The following is a 26,833-nucleotide window of genomic DNA, read 5'->3' as shown; positions in this document are numbered from 1 at the left end:
GAACAAAGAATCTTGAGTACATAAATAGAAAATGCTTTGGAACAATTAAAAAAAAGATTTAGAATAGATAAATGTAACTTACAACCTTACCTGGAAAATTACTAGAAAGAGGTTTTTCTGTTCACTTTGAGCAGACTCAACTTTCTCCTGAAGACGTTCAATTTGTTCTTCCAAAGGACCATCTTCATCATCGTCACTATTCTGGTCATAGTCATCATCACTGTCCCGCTGTAGAAAAAAAACACAAACTACTGTGTAGTCAGAAATCTCATGCTCGGACAAAATTACTGCCCCAATGCTTTTTTAAGTTTATGATCTCTCCCACCCTCTCTTATCCAGGACAAAGTTTTTATTACCATGCAACATGGCTGCAGTGCTCACCATCGTCTAATACTCTTCAATTACTCAGATATATAGCACCTCCTCCATTACACAAAGTAATACCAGAAGGCTTCCCCCTCATGTTGTCAGATGGCTCTGACATCCACCATCATGAAGTACTCTGATGGGATGGACATGGCTTACATCAACTGTAGCCTTCCAGCCAACCTCAGTCCACTGCAATTTGCCTACCACTGAAACAGGTCTATGGCAGACACCATCTCCCTGATCCCATACTCATTTCTGGAGCATCTGGAAAATAAAGACACCTACATCAGACTAATGTTTATTGACTACAGCTCAACTAACAATACTATAACTCCAAGCAAACTCATCACCAAACTCTGGCCTTTGGGAGTCAATGCCTTCCTCTGCAACCAGATCCTTGACTTCCTGACCAACGGACTGCATCAATAAGCATAGGCAACAGCTCTGCCATGATTATTCTGAACACTGGTGCTCCACAAGGTTACGTCCTCAGTCCACTACTCTACTCCCTGTACATTTATGACTGCATAGCTAGAATCTGCTCCAACAGCATCTACAAGTTTGCAGATCATACCATCACAAATAACAATGAGTCAGAGAACAGGAAGAGCTTAGAGACAAGATGCTATGACAACAACTTCTCTCTCAAAGTCTACAAAAGAGCTGATCACTGACTTCAGGAAGGAATGTTGGGGGAAACAATGCACATGCCCCCATCTACATCAACAGTGTTGAGGTTGAGAGGGTGAACAGCTTCAAGTTCCTAGCAGTGAACATAATAAACAGCTTGTCCTGATCCGGATACATTGATGTTATGGTCTAGAAAGCTCACCAGTGCCTCTATTTTCTCAGGGGGCTAAAGAAATTTGGAATGCCCCTGCCAATCCAAACCAATTTTTATCCATGCATCATTGAAAGTATTTGATCTGGAAGCATAATGGCTTGGAACTGCAATTGCTCTGCACATAACTGCAAGGAACTGCAGAGCTGTACTCACAGCTCAGCACATCACATAAACCAGCCTATCCCCCTTGGAATCTGTCTACACTTCTCACTGCCTCAGTAAAGTGGCCAGCATAATCAAAGACCCCAACCATGCCAGACATACTCTCTTGAAGATACAAAAGTCTGAAAGCACCTACTACCATCTTCAATCCTGCTGTTATCAGACACTTGAACAGACCTCCTCTATGATAAAATGGACTCTTGATCTCACAATCTACCTTGTTATGATCTCGCACTTTGTTTCCCCTCACTGTACTTTCTCTGTAACTTTTACACTGTATTCTTCATTGTTATTGTTTTACCTTGTACTACATTAATGCACCGTGTATGGCTCTGATCTGTATGAACAGCACGCAAGTCAAGCTTTTCACTGTATCTCAGTACATGTGTCAATAATAACCCAATAATTACATCATCCTGACCTGGAAATATATCACCATTCCTTCTTTGTTGTTAGGTTGAAATTTTAAATCTCCTGACAAAATAGCAGCAGGAGGAGGCAGTTCATGAAGGTGGATTATCACTTCAAGGGCATTTTAAAAGTGGGTAATCAATTATATTCAGAAGTCCTTACACTTAGCTTTGAAATCACTTCTATTCTAATTGAAGTCTTACCACAGACAAAAACTTACTCCCCCTTTCACTGTTCTGCTTCTACAGTGTTGCTACAGGATTCTAGTTCTACTTAAGATTCTACTTGGAAATCACTGCAGAGAAAATACTAACAATATCTATCAAGGAACAATGTCACAAGATGCTCCATTAAAAATAAAGTCTTTTTTAAATTTGTTTTGGTTTTGAGAAGGATGTTGTAAGCTATCCATGTATTCTCCCCAGGTTACATTTACACAAGGTCTTTTGAAAGCTGTCACCAGATTAACCAAAAGGGTCACATCATTTACCTCATCCATCATAAAAGATACGGTGATTAACTTTACTGCCAAATTAAGCAGTGGGTGATTTTCTAAAACCTGAGAGCAGCAAGATATTTTCACAGGAAACATCTCATGCCACTTTGGCACTGTCAGACAGTTACAAAACCATGTGACAATAGATAAGACATTTTGAAATCCTCACAGATCTGGTGTACTGTATTTGAATAGTACACTGTTAATAACAATACTTTTTAGAAATGGTATTAATTTTTAAATTAGTAACATTAATTTTTGAATAAGGTTGATGGAATTATTTATTTCAATTTATCACTGTTCTACTTTGATTGATAGTAAAACAATGAATACATATAAATAAACTGGAATAATTCTTCCCAAAAAATGGCGATAATTATTGATTAATGAATTAGTAACAACAATAACTCTGCTGAAAATAACCAAGGCACCTGAGATAATTTTTTAAAAGGTTATCGCCAATGTGGGCACATTCGCCACCTCTGAGTACAAACATGGAACAATAGACACAAGAAAAGGTTGCAAAGTTAAAGGACAAAACTCAAATGCAGTTGAAAAACAATGAATATTATATCTACAGGTAATGAATGTTCAGTAAACTTAATTTCATGGTTCAATCACCAAAAATATTAAATAACCGAAAAGGCTAAAGCACTAAAAAAAAAATTGGTATACTGTATCTTGCTATAAGGATTTTAAGAATATCTGTGCTATGCTGTATTTGTGACGATTTGATTGCTCTGATCTCTACTTTCTACATCAAATACAATTTCACTCAGATGTGTGTTAATTATAGTAATCAGTGGTATAGTGGCATTTGCATTGGCCTTCGAGGCAAGTGGTCCCAAGTCCCTCCTTGCCCACTTTCCATCCGTGCTGGATTGAGCGCTCAGCTAGAGACTTGACCTCGTAAAAAAATGATTAAAAAATGGCAAAGTTGGTGCCTGATGCGCCACAAGGTGCAGAAAGGAACAACATGTCCAATTACAGAACAGAACCTGAAACCATCATGCTATTAGATCAGGATGGAGCAAGTTCCTCCTGAAGCTTTACAAGAAAAAATAGAGGACAAAATGCTTCTGCCCTTTTGGAGTCTTTATTTTAGTAAGGAAACATGGCAGAGATGAATGCCTACATTAGGATTTCTCATGACACTTTACCCTGCTAGAATTTTAGGGAGAAAGCTCGAGGAATCTCACTTTTGCTTTATCTAAGTACAGTTCATTCAAGATAGTTGAACAAACACAGCATACATTGGTAAATATGTGAAAGAGAAACACACATGCTGAAATTGCTGTTTTTGACAAACTGTTCAAGCAGTCACCAAACACACTTGCACATTTCTACAGATGTACTGTGGAGAGCATTCTAACTGGCTGCATCACTGTCTGATCTGGGAGGGGGGTTGTGGAAGGCTACTTGATAAGATCAAAAGAAGCTGCAGATGACAGATAAGTGAGAAGGGAAAGGATAAGACAGCAACCAGATAGGAAATGGAAAAAGAGCTTTGGGCGGGGGGGGGGGGGGGGGTCCCCAAGTCCCAGCAACTTCCTTGTAAATCTCCTCCACACTCTTTACAACTTAATATTTCCTAAAGCAGGGTGACCAAACTGAACAAATTTATGAGACATGATCTCAAGCACAAAGCTGTTCTCATCCGTTAGTTCAATTAACACAGAAATAGCTTACCCTTTTGTGCTGTTTATCCAATTTCTCTTTAGTTTCTTCAAGTTCTTTCTGTACCTTTTGAACATGTTTGTTCATCTTTCGGATGGTTGAGTGTAAAATCTCCCAGACATACAACCTAAAATATAATATCAGAGTTAATTTATCCCCATACAATTCCATTGACAGAAGAACAGTGTACTAGAATTTTAACTGATTAATATCCAGAATATTACCTGGTGAAATCATGTGCCATCTCTGAAGAGAAGATCCAGTTTGCCACTGCTGCACAGTCTACAATCTGTGTTCGGATCATTTTATCAACCAACATGGCCATCATCTGCAACACAACAGGAAAAATTAAGCCTAATAGACTAAATTAAATGTCTTACTACGTTGCAGAGTTAATTCATCAATTCCTTGCACTCAATTGAGGAACTGAAGAAACACATATACTATTCCATTATTTGCACTTTGTTAGGGCTTATTTTGGAGTTATGAAATTATGGATAGTATTAATTAAATAAGAAAACGCAAACAACAGAAATTCTGCAGATGCTGGAAATTCAAGCAACACACATCAAAGTTGCTGGTGAACGCAGCAGGCCAGGCAGCATCTCTAGGAAGAGGTACAGTCCACATTTCAGGCAGAACCAGGTTTCGGGAAATAAAATAAAATCAATGCAACTTTAGCTGATGCTTTGGGGTCATCAAAAATGAGATCAAGGAAGGAAATAACTGACTACCTCCTGTATAAATGTAGCATTAAAAGTGTAACCCTGCTAGTTAATGCACAATTCAGGACAGGTAGTTTGTAACTTTATATTCTAGTTGGTTGCATATTCAGGAAACCATCCCTCAACACTAACAAAAGAGGTAAATTTTGGGTGTCTGAGTTTGTACTGAGACACTTTTAGAGCAGACACCAGTACTGAATATTCAAAGGGATTCTGCAAGTTGGGATATACTCCTATCATAAATAGGTAATTTTATGAATGTACTAGTCTATATTCAAAATGTTAAAGTTAACTGCGTGTTTATAGCCATTTAAACTATAGTACAGCATACAGTGGCATGCAAAAGCATGGGCACCCCAGGTCAAAATTTCTTTTACTGTGAATAGCGAAGCGAGTAAAAGATGACCTGATTTCCAAAAGGCATAAAGTTAAAGATGACACACTTATTTAATATTTTAAGCAAGATTACTTTTTTATTTCCATCTTTTACAGTTTCAAAATAACAAAAAAGGAAAACTGCCTGAAGCAAAAGTTTGGGCACCCTGCATGGTCAGTACTTAGTAACACCCCCTTTGGCAAGTATCACAGTTTGTAAACGCTTTCTGTAGAGTCTTTCAATTCTTGTTTGGAGGACTTTCGCCCATTCTTCTTGCAAAAGGCTTCTGGTTCTGTGAGATTCTTGGGCTGTCAAGCATGCACGGCTCTTTTGAAGTCTATCCACAGATTTTCAATGATGTTTAGGTCGGGGGACTATAAGGGCCATGGCAAAACCCTCAGTTTGCGCCTCTTGAGGTAGTCCATTGTGGATTTTGAGGTGTGTTTAGGATCATTATCCTGTTGTAGAAGCCATCCTCTTTTCATCTTCACTTTTACAGACGGTATGATGTTTGCTTCCAGAATTTGCTGGTATTTAATTGAATTCATTCTTCCCTCTACCAGTGAAATGTTCCCCATGCCACTGGCTGCAACACAAGCCCAAAGCATAATTGATCCACCCCCGGGCTTAACAGTCGGAGAGGTTTCTTTTTATGAAATTCTGCACCCTTTTTTCTCCAACCATACCTTTGCTCACTGCGGCCAAAAAGTTTTATTTTAACTTCATCAGTCCATAGGACTTGGTTCGAAAATGCATCAGGCTTGTTTAGCTGTTCCTTTGCAAACTTCTGACGTTGAATTTTGTGGTGAGGATGCAGGAAAGGTTTTCTTCTGATGACTCTTCCATGAAGGTCATATTTGTGCAGGTGTCACTGCACAGTAGAACAGTGCACCACCACTCCAGAGTCTGCTAAATCTTCCTGAAGTGGGAGGGTGACCAGCCAGATGTCGTGGTGCACATCGGTACCAATGACATAGCAAGGAAGAGTGAAGAGGTCCTGGACAGTGAGTATAGAGAGCTTGGTAGGAAGCTGAAAAGCAGGACCTCAAGGGTAGTAATCTCAGGATTGCTACCTGTGCTAGGTGCCAGTGAGGGTAGGAATAGGATGCTCTGGAGGAGGAACAAGTGGCTGAGGAACTGGTGTAGGGGGCAGGGTTTCAGATTTCAGGATCATTGGGACCTCTTCTGGGGCAGGTGGAACCTGTACAAGAGAGATAGGTTACACTTGAACCACAGGGGGGCCAATATCCTTTCAGGGAGGTTTGTTAGTGCGATTGGGGAGGCTTTAAACTAGATTTGCAGGGGGATGGGAACCAGAATGCCAGAGCTGACAGTGTGGCTGGGGTGAAAATAAATGATGTTGAAGGTTTAAGCAAATCCGCTGATAGAAAGGTTGTGAGTGGTGGTAAAAATCTTCTGAGGTGTATATATTTCAATGCTAGGAGTATTGCGGGGAAGGCGGATGAGCTGAGGGCGTGGATTGACACGTGGAATTATGATGTTGTAGCAATTAGTGAAACTTGGCTACAGGAGGGGCACGACTGGCAGCTTAATATTCCAGAGTTTCGATGTTTCAGATGTGATCGAGGCAGAGGACTGAAAGGTGGGGGAGTAGCATTGCTTGTTAGGGAAAATATTACAGCAGTGCTCAGGCAGGACAGATTAGAGGGCTTGTCTACTGAGTCCTTATGGGTGGAGCTGAGAAACAGGAAAGGTATGGCCACATTAGTGGGATCGTATTACAGACCACCCAATAGTTAACGAGACTTGGAAGAGCAAATCTGCAGAGAGATAGCAGGCAACTGCAGGAAACATAAAGTTGTGGTGGTAGGGGATTTTAATTTTCCATACATTGATTGGGACTCCCATACTGTTAGGGGTCTAGATGGTTTAGAGTTTGTAAAATGCGTTCAGGAAAGTTTTCTAAATCAATATATAGAGGGACCAACTAGAGGGGATGCAATATTGGATCTCCTGTTAGGTAACGAATTAGGGCAAGTGATGGAAGTCTGTGTAGGGGAGCACTTTGGTTCCAGTGATCATAACGCCATTAGTTTCAATTTGATCATGGACAAGGATAGATCTGGTCCTAGGGTTGAGGTTCTGAACTGGAAGAAGGCCAAATTTGAAGAAATGAGAAAGGATCTAAAAAGCGTGGATTGGGACAGGTTGTTCTCTGGCAAAGGTGTGATTGGTAGGTGGGAAGCCTTCAAAGGGGAAATTTTGAGAGTGCAGAGTTTGTATGTTCCTGTCAGGATTAAAGGCAAATTGAATAGGAATAAGGAAGTTCTCAAGGGATATTGCAACTCTGATAAAGAAGAAGAGGGAGTTGTATGAAATGTATAGGAAACAGGGGGAAAATCAGGTGCTTGAGGAGTATAAAAAGTGCAAGAAAATACTTAAGAAAGAAATCAGGAGGGCTAAAAGAAGACATGAGGTTGCCTTAGCAGTCAAAGTGAAGGATAATCCGAAGAGCTTTTACACGTTTATTAAGAGCAAAAGGATTGTAAGGGATAAAATTGGTCCTCTTGAAGATCAGAGTGGTCGACTTTGTGCGGAACCAAAGGAAATGGGGGAGATCTTAAATAGGTTTTTTGCGTCTGTATTTACTAAGGAAGCTGGCATGAAATCTATGGAATTGAGGGAATCAAGTAGTGAGACCATGGAAACTGTACAGATTGAAAAGGAGGAGGCGCTTGCTGTCTTGAGGAAAATTAAAGTGGATAAATCCCCGGGACCTGACAGAGTGTTCCCTCGGACCTTGAAGGAGACTAGTGTTGAAATTGCGGGGGCCCTGGCAGAAATATTTAAAATGTCGCTGTCTACGGGTGAAGTGCTGGAGGATTGGAGAGTGGCTCATGTTGTTCCGTTGTTTAAAAAAGGATCGAAAAGTAATCCGGGAAATTATAGGCCAGTGAGTTTAACGTCGGTAGTAGGTAAGTTATTGGAGGGAGTACTAAGAGACAGAATCTACAAGCATTTGGATAGACAGGGGCTTATTAGGGAGAGTCAACATGGCTTTGTGCGTGGTAGGTCATGTTTGACCAATCTGTTGGAGTTTTTCGAGGAGGTTACCAGGAAAGTGGATGAAGGGAAGGCAGTGGATATTGTCTACATGGACTTCAGTAAGGTTTTAGACAAGGTCCCGCATGGGAGGTTAGTTAGGAAAATTCAGTCACTAGGTATACGTGGAGAGGTAGTAAATTGGATTAGACATTGGCTCGATGGAAGAAGCCAGAGAGTGGTGGTAGAGAATTGCTTCTCTGAGTGGAGGCCTGTGACTAGTGGTGTGCCACAGGGATCAGTGCTGGGTCCATTGTTATTTGTCATCTATATCAATGATCTGGATGATAATGTGGTAAATTGGATCAGCAAGTTTGCTGATGATACAAAGATTGGAGGTGTAGTAGACAGTGGGGAAGGTTTTCAGAGCCTGCAGAGGGACTTGGACCAGCTGGAAAAATGGGCTGAAAAATGGCAGATGGAGTTTAATACTGACAAGTGTGAGGTATTGCACGTTGGAAGGACAAACCAACGTAGAACATACAGGGTTAATGGTAAGGCACTGAGGAGTGCAGTGGAACAGAGGGATCTGGGAATACAGATACAAAATTCCCTAAAAGTGGCGTCACAGGTAGATAGGGTCGTAAAGAGAGCTTTTGGTACATTGGCCTTTATTAATTGAAGTATTGAGTATAAGAGCTGAAATGTTATGATGAGGTTGTATAAGGCATTGGTGAGGCCGAATCTGGAGTATTGTGTTCAGTTTTGGTCACCAAATTACAGGAAGGATATAAATAAGGTTGAAAGAGTGCAGAGAAGGTTTACAAGGATGTTGCCGGGACTTGAGAAACTCAGTTATAGAGAAAGGTTCAATATGTTAGGACTTTATTCCCTGGAGCGTAGAAGAATGAGGGGAGATTTGATAGAGGTATATAAAATTATGATGGGTATAGATAGAATGAATGCAAGCAGGCTTTTTCCACTGAGGCAAGGGGAGAAAAAAAACCAGAGGACATGGATTAAGGGTGAGGGGGGAAAAGTTTAAAGGGAACATTAGGGGGGGCTTCTTCACACAGAGAGTGGTGGGAGTATGGAATGAGCTGCCAGGCGAGGTGGTAAATGCAGGTTCTTTTGTAACATTTAAGAATAAATTGGACAGATACATGGATGGGAGGTGTATGGAGGGATATGGTCCGTGTGCAGGTCAGTGGGACTAGGCAGAAAATGGTTCGGCACAGCCAAGAAGGGCCAAAAGGCCTGTTTCTGTGCTGTAGTTTCTATGGTTTCTATGGTATGGTTTAAGGTCTTTCGCAGTCAAACGGGGGTTTTGATTTGCCTTTCTAGCAATCCTACGAGCAGTTCTCTCGGAAAGTTTTCTTCGTCTTCCAGACCTCAACTTGACCTCCACCGTTCCTGTTAACTGCCATTTCTTAATTACATTACAAACTGAGGAAACGGCCACCTGAAAACCCTTTGCTATCTTCGTATAGCCTTCTCCTGTTTTGTGGGCATTATTTATTTTAATTTTTAGAGTGCTAGGCAGCTGCTTAGAGGAGCCCATAGCTGCTGATTGTTGGGACAAGGTTTGAGGAGTCAGGGTATTTATAAAGTTTTTAAATTTGCATCACCTGGCCTTTCCTAACGATGACTGTGCACAAACCATAGCCCTAACAAGCTAATTAAGGTCTGAGACCTCTTTATCTGAGAGCTCAGATCTCTTGGGGTGCCCAAACTTTTGCATGGTGCTCCTTTCTTTTTTTTCACTCTAAAATTGTACAAAACAAAAATAACACACTAATCTTGCTTAAAATGTTGAAAAGAATGTTTCATCCTTAACTTTATGACTTTTGGAGATCAATTCATCTTCTACTCACTTAATTATTCAGTCACAGAAATTTCGACCAGAGGTGCTTAAACTTTTGCATGCCACTGTATATTGTTCTCTTTCACTTTATACCGTATTGAGTGAGGAATTAAGATTGTCTCCAGAAGATCTGTTTTTAATAAAAATTTTGTATCCACCAATTCCATTTCCACGTTAGTCAGTCACAACACATCTTTCCTACCAGCAGCAACACTCAAAACGCAGGAGGAACTCAACAGGTCAGGAAGCATTTATGGAAGGAAATTGCGTATCGGTGTTTCGGCTCAAGACCCTTCCTCAGGACTTCGAGGATTTAAAACAAAATCTTTTGAAAAGGACAAAGCAGCCCAAATCATAATCCATTTGGTCCTTAATGACACGGATAAGGAAAGAGGAGGTCCGGCAAAGAGAATTTAGGGTGTTAGGCAGAAATTTGAAAAGCAAGATCCCTAGCATTGCAAACTCTAGATTACACCCTGTCCCACAAATAATGAATATAGGAACAGGAAGATAGGGCAGCTGAATGTCTATCTAGGGAACTGATGCAGGGGAGAAGAGGGCTTCAGATACTTCAATCATTTGAATCTCTTCTTGGGCAGGGCTGTACAAGAATGACAGGTCATCTAAACTGGAAGGGAATCAAGATCCTTGCAAAGAGATTTGCCAATGCTCTAAAGTAGGTTTAAACTAGTCAGAATAGAATAGGCAAGTCCAGTGGACAAGCAGACAGAGTCAGAAAATTGAAGCTTTCATCAAAAATCAAAGAAAATATACAGTTGCAAGAAAAAAATTTGTGAACCCTTTGCAAATACCTGGTTTTCTGCATTAATTACTCATAAATAAGTAGTCTGACAGAGTCAGGCATGAAGGGATATGGGGAGAAGGTAGGAGTTTGGGACTGAGAGGGAAAAAGCATCAGCCATGATAAAATGGTGGAGCAGACTTGACAGGCCAAATGGCCTAATTCTACTCCTATATCTTATGGTCTATCCCAAAATGTGACTGGAAGCAAAAGAGGAGATTTCTGCTCATGCTTTTCATTCAAAAGGGCAGTATGAATATAGTAGGAAAATGGTAAGTTTTCTCTCAGCAGCAGGGAAATTATATCAAAGGACTGATTGGGAGCCAACATGCTTTTGCTAAGGTGAGGTCCTGTATCACAAATCTGACCAAGTTTCACTTGAAGAGATACCTAAGAAAACTGGTGAAGGTAGTGCGGCAAGGCTTTTGACAGAGATCTCAGTTATAGGATGGTCTAGTCATTTGGGCACATGGGATCGAAGGTTTATTCACAAACTGAATCCAAGTTAGCTTGAAGGCAAAGGGTGGTGGTTGAGAGTTGATTTTCTGACTAAGTCTGTAACCGGTGCTATACCACAGGAATTGGCACTGGGACCATATAATGATGAGGACGAGAATGTAACCAGCAACTTTGCTGATGAGATAAGAATCTGTGATAGCGATAAAGGTTGTGAAGAGAAACATTGTGTTGTAAAATTAGATGGCGTGGTAGCAGATGTATTTCATTCCAGACAAGCATGACCTCAAAGGTAGAAATCTCAGGATTACTGCCTGTGCCATGTGACAGTGAGTATAGGAATAGAATGAGGTGGAGGATATGTGTGTGGCTGAGGGATTGGAGCGGGGGCAGGGATTCAGATTTCTGGATCATTGGGACCTCTTCTGGGGCAGGTGTGACCTATACAAAAAGGATGGGTTGCACTTGAATCCGAGGGGGACCAATATCCTGGCGGGAAGGTTTGCTAAGGCTACTGAGGAGAGTCTAAACTAGAATTGCTGGGGGGTGGGAACCGAACTGAAGTGACGAAGGAAAGGGAAGTTAGCTCACAAAGAGAGAAAGCATGGAGACAGTGCGAGAGGGAGGATAGGCAGGTGATAGAGAAGGGACGCGCTCAGTCCGATGGTTTGAGATGTGTCTATTTTAATGCGAGGAGTATCATGAATAAAGCGGATGAGCTTACAGCGTGGATCAGCACTTGGAGCTATGATGTTGTGGCCATTACAGAGACTTCGATGGTGCAGAGGCAGGAATGGCTACTTCAAGTGCCAGGCTTTAGTTGTTTCAGGAAGGACAGGGAGGGAGGCAAAAGAGGTGGGGGCGTGGCACTGTTGATCAGAGATAGTGTCACGGCTGCAGAAAAGGAGGAAGTGGTCAATAACTGTACCGGGTGTTTTTTAAAACCACCCAATAGTAACAGGGACATTGAGGAGCAGATAGGAAGACAGATTCTGGAAAGGAGTAATAATAACAGGGTTGCTGTGGTGGGAGATTTTAATTTCCCAAATATTGATTGGCATCTCCCTAGAGTGAGGGGTTTAGATGGGGTGGAGTTTGTTAGGTGTGTTCAGGAAGCTTTCTTAACACAACATGTAGATAAGCCTACAAGAGGAAAGGCTGTACTTGATCTGGTATTGGGAAATGAACCTGGTCAGGTGTCAGGTCTGTTAGTGGGAGAGCATTCTGGAGATAGTGATCACAATTCTAAATCCTTTACCATAGCATTGGAGAGGGATAGAAACAGACAAGCTAAGCAAACGTTTAATTGGAGTAAGGGGAACTATGAGGCTTTCAGGCAGGAACTTGGAAGCATAAATTGGAAACAGATGTTCTCAGGGAAACGTACCAAAGAAACGTGGTAAATGTTCGGGGGATAGTTGTGTGGGGTTCTGAGTAGGTACGTTCCAATGAGACAGGGAAAGGATGGTAGGGTACAAGATCCGTGGTGCACAAAGGCTGTTGTAAATCTCGTCAAGAAGAGAAGAGCTTACGAAAGGTTCAAAAAACTAAGTAATTATATGAATCTGGAAGATTATAAGGCTAGCAGGGAGGAGCTTAAGAAGCTTCCAGGAGAGCCATGAGAAGGCCTTGGAAGACAGGATTAAGGAAAACCCCAAGGCATTCCACAAATACGTGAAGAGCAAGAGGATAAGACATAAGAGAATAGGACCAATCAAGTGTGACAATGGAAAAGTGTGCATGGAACTGGAGGAGATAGCAGAGGTACTTAATGAATACTTTGCTTCAGTATTCACTGCGGAAAAGGATATTGGCAATTGTAGGGATGACTTGTAATGGACTGAAAAGCTTGAGAATGTAGATATGAAGAAAGAGGATGTGCTGGAGCTTTTGGAAAGCATCATGCTGGATAAGTCACTGGGACTGGACGGGATGTACCCCAGGTTACTGTGGGAAGCGAGGAAGGAGATTGCTGAACCTCTGGCAATGATCTTTGCATCGTCAACGAGGGCGGGAGAGGTTCTGGAGGATTGGAAGGTTGCAGATGTTGTTCCCTTATTCAAGAAAGGGAGTAGGGATAGCCCAGGAAATTATAGGCCAGTGAGTCTTACTTCAGTGGTTGGTAAGTTGATGGAGAAGTTCCTAAGAGGCAGGATTTATGAACATTTGGAGAGGCATAATATGATTAGGAATAATCAGCATGGCTTTGTCAAAGGCAGGTCGTGCCTTACGAGCCTGATTGAATTTTTTGAGGATGTGACTGAACACATTGATGAAGGTCCAGCAGTAGATGTAGTGTATATGGATTTCAGCAAGGCATTTGAAAGGTACCCCACGCAAGGCTTATTGAGAAAGTAAGGAGGTATGGGATCCAAGGGGACATTGCTTTGTGGATCCAGAACTGGCTTGCCCATAGAAGGCAAAGAGTGATTGTAGACGGGTCATATTCTGCATGGAGGTCGGTGACCAGTGGTGTGCCTCAGGGATCTGTTCTGGGATTCCTACTCTTCGTGATTTTTATAAATGACCTGGATGAGAAAGTGGAGGGATGGGTTAGTAAATTTGCTGATGACACAAAGGATGGGGGTGTTGTGGATAGTGTGGAGAGCTGTCAGAGGTTACAACAGGACATTGATAGGATGCAAAACTGGGCTGAGAAGTGGCAGATGGAGTTCAACCTAGATAAATGTGAGGTGGTTCATTTTGGTAAGTCAAATATGACGACAGAATATAGCATTAATGGTAAGACTCTTGGCAGTGTGGAGGATCAGAGGGATCTTGGGGTCCAAGTCCATAGGACACTCGAAGCTGCAGCACAGGTTGACTCTGTGGTTAAGAAGGCATACAGTGCATTGGCCTTCATCAATTGTGGGATTGAGTTTAAGTATTTAGGAGCCCCGTGAGACCCCATTTGGAGTACTGTGCTCAATTCTGGTCACCTCACTATAGGAAGGACATGGAAGTCATAGAAAGGGTGCAGAGGAAATTTACAAGGATGTTGCCTGGATTGGGGAGCATGCCTTATGAGAATAGGCTGAGTGAACTCGGCCTTTTCTCCTTTGAGCGATGGAGGATGGGAGGTGAGTTGATAGAGCTGTACAAGATAATGAGAGGCATTGATCGTGTGGATAGTCAGAAGCTTTTCCCCAGGGCTGAAATGACTAGCATGAGAGGGCATAGTTTTAAGGTGCTTGGAAGTAGGTACAGAGCAGATGTCAGCAGTAAGTTGTTTTTTTTTTTAAACGCAGAGAGTGGTGAGTGCGTGGAATGGGCTGCTGGTGGTGGTGGAGGCAGAAACGATAGGGTCTTTTAGGAGACTCCTGGATGGCTACATGGAGCTTAGAAAAATAGAGAGCTATGGGTAAAGCCTAGGTAGTTCTAAGGTAGGGACATGTTTGGCACAGCTTTGTGGGCTGAAGGGCCTGTATTGTGCTGTATGTTTTCTATGTCTGTATGTTTCAATGTTTCTAATACCATCTTGGGACATCAATATCAGGACCATGAACTGGAAAGGACTTCAGAAGTGCTATGGTACAGAGACCTCGGGGTATACATTGATAGCTCCCAGAAAGCAGTGACAGATGGATAGGGTAGTAAAGACTGATTTTGGGATGTTGCCTTCGTAGGCCAAGGAACTGAATACAAGAGTTGCCTGTAATATTGTAACTATTCAAAACACTGGTCAGGCTACACATTATGCACAATTCTGATTGTTACACTAGGATGGGGTAGCATTAGAAAGAGTGCAGAAGAGATTCACAAGGCTCTTCTCTGGGATGGACAGTTTTTACTAATGACAGTTTGGACAGGTTGGTTTTACTCTGCTGGAAATTAAGAGGGAGGGATGACCATATAATGTTTATAAAATGATGAGGGGCATGGATAAAGTTGACAATCAGTACTTTTCCTAAGGAGAGGAGGCTAAAACTACAGGGCACAATTTTAAGATGAGAAGGGAGAAGTCTAAAGGTGTGAGGGACAAGTTTTTCCACAGAGAAGGTAGAGGTTGTATGTAACGAGCTGCCAGAGGAGGTGGTAGAGACATTTGGACAGCTACTTGGATAAGAAAGGAGTAAAGTGATAAGGGATGAATGCAGACAAATGGGCTTGGCATAGAAGGGCATCACAACGTACATGGACAATTTGGGCTGAAGAGTCCATGTTTGTGCTCTACGACTAGGATTCCAAAAGTGATCAGGTTTTGAATTTAGCTGAATCGTTGCATATACATCTTTGAATAACAGAACTATTTTTTGTTGTAATGAATAGCACAGTACTCTCTGTGCGCGGGACTCTATTGTACCACAAGTCCCATAAAGGGCTTCATCTATTCTCTTCAATTTACAGCATTTCAATTTCCTTTTGTAAATTGAAGTACAATGGGAGTACGGATCAGACAAGGTACCTTACAAAGTCACAATTCAACATTATATCATAATTCCCTTTCCATTATGAACCTACATTTAAATGGTAGAAAATATTTCAGGCAGAGAAAATGCGTCAAAAAAGTCACATTTAAAAAGGACACCGTTGATGAAATATGATAAAACATATTTTCCCTTTAAACTGGCACTGAAATCTATATTTTATTTGGTTTGAAGGCAAGAGGTTGGGAGAAGGGGGTGGAATAATCATTACCTGAGGATGGCACTTCCACACGTCATACATGACTCTAAGTACGTGCAACTTGCCCTCATCACCTTCAGCCAAAGTCTTAAAAATCTCATGAAATCTACAAAAAGAACATTACTTTGTGAAAACATGCAAGCAACTGCAGAGAGTGTGACACCAAAATGCAGATTTAAAGATGGGAGGCCTGAAAACACTCCTTTATCTCAGGCTACATATATACAGCGCCTGTAAAAACTATTCACCCACCCACCCCCCCCCACCCCCGGAAGGTTTCCTGGTTTATTGTTTTATAACATTAAATTACAGTGGATTTAATTTGTTTTTTTTTTGACACTGATCAACAGAAAAAGACTCTTCCGTGTCAAAGTGAAAACAGATCTCTACAAAGACAACACCAAAACATCACTGGTACAGCCAATTGGTTTTAGAAGTCACATAATTAGTTAAATGGAAATCTGTTTTTGGAGACCTGTGTGCATGCAGTTAAGGTGTTTCAACTGACTGTAGTAAAAATACATCTACACCTGTATCTGGAAGGTCCAACTGCTGGTGAGTCAGTTTCCTGGCAAAAACTACACATGAAGACGAAAGAACTCTCCAAGCAATTCCACAAAAAGATTATTGAAAAGCACAAGTAAGGAGATGGAGACAGGAAAATTTCCAAGTCACTGAATATACCTTGGAGTATAATTAAGTCCATCATCAAGAAATGGAAAGAATATGGCACAGCTGTACATCTGCCTAGAAGCAGACTGTTCTCAAAAACTGGGAGATCGTGCAAGATGGGGACTAGTGAGGGAGGCCAACTGTTGCCCGGGTGCTTCATCAGTCACAGCTTTATGGGAGAATGGCAAAGAGAAAGCCACTGTTGAAAAAAACTCACATAAACTTCAGCTAGAGTCTGTCAGAAGACATGTGGGAGACTCGGAAGTCAGCTGGAAGGTGGTTCTATGGTCTGAAGAAACCAAAGTTCCCGGTTACATGGTAGAGGTCTTGGACACTTGTCTCCACTGATATTGTCTCATTATAGCTATAGCTTCAATAAATTTTTTAATCAGTATTGTCTCCTCTCTAGGGGTTTCACTCTGAGGTTTTCAAGTAACTACTAATTCCACTTTTAACAGTTTATATCTTTAGTTTCTAATAGTTTGCTGCATTTTTCTCGCTTGTCTGCACCTGCATCAGCCACACTTCATTCTCGCATAGCTTTTTTCTCCCCCCAAGTTCTCTTTTTTGAAAAAAAATTTGGTAAACATCATTTTCATTCCTCCACAGGTGGAGTTTTCTAATGTTACATCTTTGGGTTTAATTAACCTGGGTTACACAAAGCCTCTTCATCCTTTGACTATCTAATTCCTTTTACTCACGTTACGCTCTGCTTTTAGGACCACATCAATTTGTACTGCAACATTCTATAGTCTTACTCCATTTAAATAATAATGTGCTTTATCATTCTTTCTTAATTAAATATTCTCTATTTTCCTGTATTTTAAGCCATCACCAGCTTCTTGCCCACTGAATTAAACTATTTATAGCCTTTGCAGAGTCTTTGTGACACAGTTTGGTAATCCACTAATTTCTTTAGCAGCAACACTCAGCCCATTCATCCAAGGCATAATAGAGTGAAAGTAACTGATGCCCCGGCTCTGAAGCCCCAACATGTAAGTGACTGCAGCTCTGCAAGTGACCAATTTAACCTGTTACTTTCTCTCTCAGTCAATTCCCAACACGCAATGAGTAGAAATCAATCTGTTCACTAAAAGAAAAGGAAAAGATCTTAAGGTGGGTTTCATGCAAGCAGTTGCAGAACCTCATTCTTCAACTCTTGAAAGAATACTGCCCCAACCCCATGCACTTTTATTTTCTGCAATCCATTTTAATGTGAATTTTATTGAATGCCTGCTCGAAATCCAAACACACCATCTTTGCTGGTTCCCAGAGTTACCTATTTCTTTACATCTTCAAAGAATTCTAGCAAATTTAAAGCAATTTCTCTCACCCTGATTCTGCCAATTAGCTGATGATATTTTTTAAGTTTTCTGCTGTAGCCCCCTTAATACAGATTCCAAAATTTTCCCAATTACAGATTTCAGTCTATTTGGTGTATTGCTTCCTGCTTTCTGACTCCCTCCTCCTTCCTCTGAATTGTGGCATTACATTTGCTCCTATGACTTTCTATTTACCTGCAGGAAAGAGTGCCAATACATCTGCCCACATTCATGTGCAAGAGAAAGAGGAAAGTGTCCAAGACTGGTGAATGAGTCATTTGAAACAGAATGTGCTTAAGACCATAAATGGGTAGATGCTAAGCTAGTCCCACTAGCAGAAGGATCTCAAACAATAGAATATGTTTATAAGATGGGGCTTGGGGTAGTCATTTAAAAGATATACGGATTACTTCTCGCAGGAAGTGGGGAACCTTTGGAATTCTCTATGGAGTGGCTGGATCACAGGAGATATTTAAAGAGAAGATAACTAGATCTTTTAAAGAAAGATTGAGGAATTGAAAGTTGTGGAGAACTAGCAGAAATAATTGAACTATGCAACAGATCAGCCATGATCACTTTGTAAGGCCGGGCAAGCTTGGGAGGCAAAGTGACCTACTACTTCTGTATTCTTATATGTTCTAATGTTTCAAATGGTCAACTTATCATACGTTACCATATTTACTGAACTGTGTATCCATTTCTCAATTAACAAACATTCAATTTACAAATTTTGCTTAATAGCATTTTTTTCAGGATACATGTCTTGATTAAGAAAACTATCTTTCCCCTACAAAAAACAGTGCAGTACTCTCCACACTTAAGGGCAGTATGCCAAGTTACCCCATCATTTCAATAGAGAAATTTTTTGCTTCACAGATATTCTCTAAGGTATTTCCCTTTTGGAGATGTAACAGTACAAACAACATTTTAGTTGCATTGATTAATTATAGTCATAGTCATAGTTTATTGATCCCAGGGGAAATTGGTTTTCGTTACAGTTGCACCATAAGTAATAAATAGTAATAGAAATAGTAATAGTAATATTACTATTAGTAAATAGTAAATAGCAATAGTCATAGAAATAATAAATAGTAATAGAATAGTAATAGAAATAGAATAGTAATAGAAAATAGTAATAAATAAGAAATAGTAATATGTAAATTATGCCAGTAAATTATGAAATAAGTCCAGGACCAGCCTATCGGCTCAGGTTGTCTGACCCTCCAAGGGAGGAGCTGTAAAGTTTGATGGCCACAGGCAGGAAGGAATTAAGTTCAGTAACCAGAAAAACTAAATGTTATTATTAAGTACACCTAATATGTGGAATCTATATATTTGCTGAGTTAATCCCTTATCAATAAACAAACTATCAATATATTATCCTACGGTTTCAATCTTCATTAATATAAAAGAGATACACTTACTTTGCTAAAGCACTGAAGGAATGGCTAAAGGACTTGGATGCCAGGTAAAGCAAGGTCTGTACAAAAACTTCAATCTTCAGAGGATTAAAGCTGAAACCTTCATCTGAAAGAGTGAATCTGAAATAAGTCAGTTGTTTGATCATAGCAGAATTCTTTCCTGTTAAAGGTGAGAGAATAACTGATTTCTGATATTCATGGAAGGGCTCATAACTGTACAATTGCATTTTAAGGGGAAAATAAACATGAACTAAACACATCAAAAAAAAATGTTGTTCCAAAACAGGTAACAAAATCAAAATTCACAGTGACTCTAATGTAAATACAACCTCAACAAATCTCCTAGCTCACAGAATGTACAGCATTAGAGGTAACCATTTGACTGATAAACCTGGCTGCACATTCAGCCTACCATTATTTTTTCCCTCTATCCTTCAGTAAGCATTCCTTTTCAAATATTTACCCAATTCCCTCCATAGATTAGTGACTTGTATTAACTAATTGGCTCTCATTGTTAGGGCCTAATGAACAGCCTAATAGTACATTCCATGACATTTATTGACGAATGTAATTAGCAAAATTGCTCAGCTTTAATTCTAATGCACTGAATATTAAGAAGAGTCAAATCCTTCCAAATCTTGGAACAGGAACAGTGAAGAACCTTACCCAACAACCCCTCATTATGATTTGATTATATTTTTAAGGAATTTAGAATTCGTCCATCCTCGAATCGGGTCCATGCCATTCTAAAGGGGGAGGGTAAGCAGCCAGAGGTCTTGGCAAATATTGGCACCAATGGCATAGGTAGGAAAAGGCAGAAGGTCCAGAAGACAGATGTTAGAGAGCTAGGTAGAAAGCTGAAAAGCCGGACTTCCAGGGTCGTAATCTCTGGATTGCTGCCTGTGCCACGCACTGGTGAGAGTAATTGGATGATGTGGCAGAAATATGTGTGGCTGAGGAACTGATGCAGGAGGCAGGGTTTCAGATTTTTGGATCATTGGGATCTCTTCTGGAGAAGATATGACCTGTACAAAAGGGACAGTTACATTGAACGCAAGGAGGACTAATATCTTTGTGGGCAGCTTTGCTGGAATTGTTGGAGAGAGTATAACCTAATTTGGCAGGGGAATGGGAAACGGAGTAATAGGGCTGAGGATGGAGCAGTTGGTATACAAGCAGAGGCAAAGCGTACTGAGACTGTCAGGAGGGACAGGCAGATGACAGGGCAAAAATGCAGAAGGTAGAATGACTTCGGGACAAAGTCGAAAAGGGTGATGAAACAGGACTGAGGTGTTGTACTTGAATACACAGTATTCAGGATAAGGTAGATGATCTCGTAGCACTATTAGAAATTGGCAGGTGTGACGTTGTGTCATCACCGAGTCATAGCTGAAAGAAGATCATAGTTGGGAGCTAAACATCCAAGGATACACAATGAATTGAAAGGATAGGCAGGAAGGCTTGGCTCTGTTAGTAAAATAAAAATGAAATCAATTCCTGTACATCGTTATTATTTGACAAAGGAGAGACTGTCTAAAATGTTTCCTAATGTTCATAGTCAGTGTGATAGATGTAAGACCAAGACAGCTACATTGACACACATTTTGGTCATGTTCTGTATTGAAACATTTTTGGAAATCTATTTTTTCCTACAATTTCTAAAGTTTTAAAAATTAATTTACAACCTAATAAATTGACAGTTTTATTTGGTATAACCCCTCAATATATTCATGGTATTTCTCTATCAGACCAACATGTAATTGCATTTGTCACATTATTGGCCAGAAGGGCTATTTTGTTGAAATGGAAAGATGCCTCTACTCCTACTTTGATACAATGGTTCTCTCAGGCGATGCTATGTCTTAGTTTGGAGAAAATCAGAAGACGAACTTTTGATCCTCGATTTGATTCGAGAAAAGGTGGTGTTCCTTTGCCTGCTATTATCATCTGATTTGAGTTAATTAATATGGTTTCCTTCCGATTTTTGTTTAAATGGATTTGAGTTGGTGGATTAATGTTTTTCTTTTATGGAAGCTTGTATGACGTATAGCAACACACATCAAAGTTGCTGGTGAACACAGCAGGCCAAGCAGCATCTGTAGGAAGAGGTGCAGTCGACGTTTCAGGCCGAGACCCTTCGTCAGGACTAACTGAAGGAAGAGTGAGTAAGGGATTTGAAAGTTGGAGGGGGAGGGGGAGATCCAAAATGATAGGAGAAGACAGGAGGGGGAGGGATGGAGCCAAGAGCTGGACAGGTGATAGGCAAAAGGGGATACGAGAGGATCATGGGACAGGAGGTCCGGGAAGAAAGATGGGGGGGGGGGACCCAGAGGATGGGCAAGAGGTATATTCAGAGGGACAGAGGGAGAAAAAGGAGAGTGAGAGAAAGAATGTGTGTATAAAAATGAGTAACAGATGGGATACGAGGGGGAGATGGGGCCTAGCGGAAGTTAGAGAAGTCGATGTTCATGCCATCAGGTTGGAGGCTACCCAGACGGAATATAAGGTGTTGTTCCTCCAACCTGAGTGTGGCTTCATCTTTACAGTAGAGGAGGCCGTGGATAGACATGTCAGAATGGGAATGGGATGTGGAATTAAAATGTGTGGCCACTGGGAGATCCTGCTTTCTCTGGCGGACAGAGCGTAGATGTTCAGCAAAGCGGTCTCCCAGTCTGCGTCGGGTCTCGCCAATATATAAAAGGCCACATCGGGAGCACCGGATGCAGTATATCACCCCAGTCGACTCACAGGTGAAGTGTTGCCTCACCTGGAAGGACTGTTTGGGGCCCTGAATGGTGGTAAGGGAGGAAGTGTACGGGCATGTGTAGCACTTGTTCCGCTTACACGGATAAGTGCCAGGAGGGAGATCAGTGGGGAGGGATGGGCGAGACCCGACGCAGACTGGGAGACCGCTTTGCTGAACATCTACGCTCTGTCCGCCAGAGAAAGCAGGATCTCCCAGTGGCCACACATTTTAATTCCACATCCCATTCCCATTCTGACATGTCTATCCACGGCCTCCTCTACTGTAAAGATGAAGCCACACTCAGGTTGGAGGAACAACACCTTATATTCCGTCTGGGTAGCCTCCAACCTGATGGCATGAACATCGACTTCTCTAACTTCCGCTAGGCCCCATCTCCCCCTCGTATCCCATCTGTTACTCATTTTTATACACACATTCTTTCTCTCACTCTCCTTTTTCTCCCTCTGTCCCTCTGAATATATCTCTTGCCCCTCCTCTGGGTCCCCCCCCTGTCTTTCTTCCCGGACCTCCTGTCCCATGATCCTCTCGTATCCCTTTTGCCTATCACCTGTCCAGCTCTTGGCTCCATCCCTCCCCCTCCTGTCTTCTCCTATCATTTTGGATCTCCCCCTCCCCCTCCAACTTTCAAATCCCTTACTCACTCTTCCTTCAGTGAGTCCTGACGAAGGGTCTCGGCCTGAAACGTCGACTGCACCTCTTCCTACAGATGCTGCTTGGCCTGCTGCGTTCACCAGCAACTTTGATGTGTGTTGCTTGAATTTCCAGTATCTGCAGAATTCATGTTGATGACGTATAGCTCTGGGGTTGTGCTCCCAATGGGTTTTTTTTCAGTTTTTTTTTAGTTCACAGGGATTTTTTCTCTTAGTTAGTAGGGGTTCTTTTTTTCCTTTCTTCTTTCTTTCAAAAAAAATTAACACTTTATTTTTCTTATTATTATTGATATATTGCTTAGTCTTGTTAATCAGTTATTTGCTAATTTAATTCTTTATTGTACATATTGACTTGATTATCTTAACGTATTTTTTGCTGATCTTTAATAATAATTAATAAAAAAGATTTTTAAAATGAAAACCAATTCTTCAGAAGGAATTAACAGAGGATCAGAAGATGTAGAATCCTCGTGGGTAGAGTTGAAGAACTGCAAGGGTAAAACAACCCTGATGGGAGTTATATAAAGGCCTCCAAATTGTAGCCAGAATGTGGGCTACAAATTACAGCAGGAGATAAAAAATGCATGTCAAAAGGAAAATGTTACAACAGTATTGAGGGATTTCAATATGCAGGTATATTGGGAAAGTCAGGTTGGTGCTGATTTTGGATCCCAAGAGAGAATTTGTAGAGTGCTTACAAGATGGCTTTTAAGAGCAGCTTGTGGTTGAGGCCACTTGGGGATCAGCTATTCTGGATTGAGTGTTGCATTATGAACCGGGTTTAATTAGGAAGCTTAAGGTGAAGGAACCCTTAGGAGTTAGTGACTATAATATGATAGAACTCACCTTGCAATTTGAGGAGGAGAAACTAAAATCAAATCAGTATTACAGTGGAGTAAAGGGAATTATCACAGTATGGGAAGTATGAGAGAGGACCTGACCAAAGTTTACTGTGAGAGGTCACTAGTAACAATGACGGCAGAGCAGGAATGGTTGGAGTTTCTAGGAGCAATTCGGAAGGTGCAGGATAGATACATAACACAGAAGTAGTATTCTAAAGGCAGAATGACACAACCAAAGCTGACAAAGGAATTCAAAGCCAACATTACAGCAAGAGAGCGAGCAAAAATCAGTTGGAATTTAGAGGGTTAGGAAACTTTTAAAAACCAATAGAAGGCACTAAGAAAGCTAAAAGATGAAATATGAAGGCAAATAAGACAATAATATGAAAGAGGACACCAAAAGTATTTCAAGATGTATAAAGAGTAAAAGAGACGTGACAGTAGGTATCCATCAGCTGGAAAAGGATGCTGGAGAGGTAGTAATGGGGGAAAAGGTAAAGCTGGATGAACTGAATACATAGGGAGAAGGTACATGGGAAGCTGAAAAGTCTGAAGGTAGAAGAGTCACCTGGACCAGATAGACTATACCCCAGGGTTCTGAAAGAAGTAGCTGAAGAGATTGTGGAGGCACTGGTAATGATCTTTCAAGAATCATTAGGTTTTGGCATGAATCCAAAGGACTGGAAAATCACAAATGTCAATCTACTCTTCGAGAATGGAGGGAGGCAGGAGAAAGCAAATTATAGCCTAGTTAGCCTAATTTCAGTGGTTCGGAAGATGTTGGAATCAATTGCTAAGGACTTCAGGGTACTTGGAGGCAGATGGTAAAATAGGCCAAAGTTAGCATGGCTTCCTTAGGGAAAACCTTGCTTGACAAATCTGTTGGAATTCTTTGAGGAAATAACAAATAGGATGAGCAATGGAGTATCAGTGAATGTTGTGTACTTAGATTTTCAGAAGGCTTTTGAAAGGTGCCACACAGGAGGCTGCTTATCAAAATAAGAGCCCATGGTACTACAGGAATGATACTAGCATGGATAGAGCACTGGCTGATTAGCAGGAGGCAAAGAGTGGGAAAAAAGGGAGTCTTTTCTGATTGGCTGCTGGTGACTAGTAGTGTCAATGTTGGGACCGCCTGTTTTAGATTATATGTCAATTATATGGATGACAGAATTTTTGTCTTTGTGACCAAGTCATGAAGATAGGTGGAGGGATACGTAATGTTGAGGAAACAGGGAGGCTGCAGAAGAACTTAAGACCGATTAAGAGAATGGGCAAAGAAGTGACAGATGGAACAGAGTATTGAAAAGTGCAAGGTGATGCACATTAGTAGAAGGAATGAAAGCATAGACTATTTTTAAAACAGGGAAAAAATGCAGAAGTCTGAGGTGCAAAGGGACTTGGGAGTCCTCGTGCAGGATTCCCTAAAGGTTAACTTGCAGATCAAGTTGGTGGTGAGGGAGACAAATGCAATGTTAGCATTTATTTTGAGAGGGCGAGAATATAAAAATAAGGATGTAATGCTGAGGCTTTATAAGGCATAGGGGAGGCCTCACTTGTGTTTACTGTGAGCAGTTTTGGGCCCCTTATCTAAGGGGAGAGTGCTCAAAGCAGGTTCATGAAAGTCATGCAACACACATCAAAGTTGCTGGTGAACGCAGCAGGCCAGGCAGCATCTCTAGGAAGAGGTACAGTCGGCATTTCGGGCCGAGACCCTTCGTCAGGACTAACTGAAAGAAGAGCTAGTAAGAGATTTGGAAGTGGGAGGGGGAGGGGGAGATCCAAAATGATAGGAGAAGACAGGAGGGGGAGGGATGGAGCTAAGAGCTGGACAGTTGATTGGCAAAAGGGATATGAGAGGATCATGGGACAGGAGGCCCAGGGAAAAAGAAAAGGGGGAGGGGGGGGAATCTGCAGAATTCCTCGTGTTTGCGTCATGAAAATCATTCTGGGAATGAAAGGGGTTCATTCCCAAAGTGATTTTCACATGAGTGGTTGATGGGCCAGGGCCTGTATTTACTGGAATGAGGGGGAGATCTCATTGAATCCTATCGAATGTTGCAAAGCCTTGATAGAGTAGATGTAGAGAGGATGCTTCCAACGGGGGTGGGAGATGGAGTCAAGGACCAGAGGGCAGAACCTGAAAATATAGGGACGTCCATTTAGAACAGAGATTAGGAGGAATTTCTTTAACCAGAGGATGGTGAATCTGCGAAATTTGTTGCCACATACAGCTGTGGAGGCCAGGTCATTAGGTGTATTTAAGGAGGGGGGTTGATAAACCAGAGCATGAAAGTACGGGGAGAAGGCAGGAGCATCGAGTTGAAAGGGAAATAGATCAGCCATGATCAAGTGGTGGAGCTGAATGGCCTGATTCTGCTCCTATGCTTTCTGGTCTTATATTTCTTGCAAGTAAATAGCCTTACTACTTTTGTATGCCTCTTTCCTATTTACACATTTAACCTGTGTCACTCTAATGCCGCATTTTCTTTGTTTTGCGCATTTACAATCTTTTATAAGAACAAGAAAAAGTGGAAATAAGTCATTCACCTGCTGCCACCAACTTTCAATAAAATCAAAGATGATCTTTTATCTTAGCTTCATCTTCTAGCACTAATTCTACATCCTCAGTTTTCTTACTATCCAAAGATATATCCATCTCGACCTTGAATACCCTCTGCAAATTCTCTCCAGAGTTCTTTTAAGCAGAGAATTCCAAAATATCCCCTGCCTTCTGGGTGAAGAAATTGCTTCTCATCTCCACCTAGATTGGCTGACTCTTTGAGATTGTGGGCTTTAGTTCCAAATTCTCAAGCCAGGGTAAACATCTGCAATAATTTATCAAATGCTCCCATGTAGAGTTAATACATATCCTCCTCCTCCAATATTTCATGAAGGAACTCAAATCAGATTAGACAGCACTTTTAACGTCTGTTTTTCAGGTGGATGCAATTATGACTTTGAAAGTGGCCTCAAAAAATTTCTACATCAAAATTAAGAAGATTCCTTACCATCATCATCATCCTCTTGATTAGGATTTGGGAGATCTTTTAGTATGCTCAGAATTTCATCATTATTTGCTTTGCTTTTAATAGCATTGCATAAACTGACAGCCACAGCATAGCCAGGCAGAGAACCTAAAACAGTAATGAAAAATAATCTGAATGGCCTCAAAATTCATGATGTTTTGAAATTTCAATTGGCTACATTGTGAATCTGGTACAACAGTATTTATCATTTCAGCACCATTACCTTGCTTATAGTGTTTTAAAGTATACAGTAATTCTAACTCATTGACATTCAAATGGAAGAAAAGGCCAAAATGAGGCACATTCAAATGTACATGCA

At 41.1% G+C, this 26,833-nt stretch overlaps 1 protein-coding gene across 3 annotated transcripts in view; it reads right to left on the bottom strand.

The window, feature by feature from the left end:
- LOC140211716 (nuclear cap-binding protein subunit 1-like) overlaps nucleotides 1–26,833 on the bottom strand; it is a 60,686-nt gene that overhangs the window by 6,001 nt on the left and 27,852 nt on the right. For all 3 annotated transcript variants that reach the window (XM_072281804.1, XM_072281805.1, XM_072281806.1), the window contains 6 exons: nucleotides 26,497–26,622; nucleotides 19,230–19,332; nucleotides 15,824–15,917; nucleotides 4,184–4,287; nucleotides 3,972–4,086; nucleotides 91–228 (listed from right to left, as the gene is read on the bottom strand). In XM_072281804.1, coding sequence (XP_072137905.1) covers nucleotides 91–228; nucleotides 3,972–4,086; nucleotides 4,184–4,287; nucleotides 15,824–15,917; nucleotides 19,230–19,332; nucleotides 26,497–26,622 — 680 coding nt within the window. The remainder of the gene's footprint in view (nucleotides 1–90; nucleotides 229–3,971; nucleotides 4,087–4,183; nucleotides 4,288–15,823; nucleotides 15,918–19,229; nucleotides 19,333–26,496; nucleotides 26,623–26,833) is intronic.

The sequence above is a fragment of the Mobula birostris genome, chromosome 17, assembly GCF_030028105.1.
Source record: "Mobula birostris isolate sMobBir1 chromosome 17, sMobBir1.hap1, whole genome shotgun sequence".
NCBI lineage: Eukaryota > Metazoa > Chordata > Chondrichthyes > Myliobatiformes > Myliobatidae > Mobula > Mobula birostris.
The sequence above is the reverse complement of the archived record's forward strand: the minus strand, read 5'-3'. Positions and strand labels throughout refer to the sequence as shown.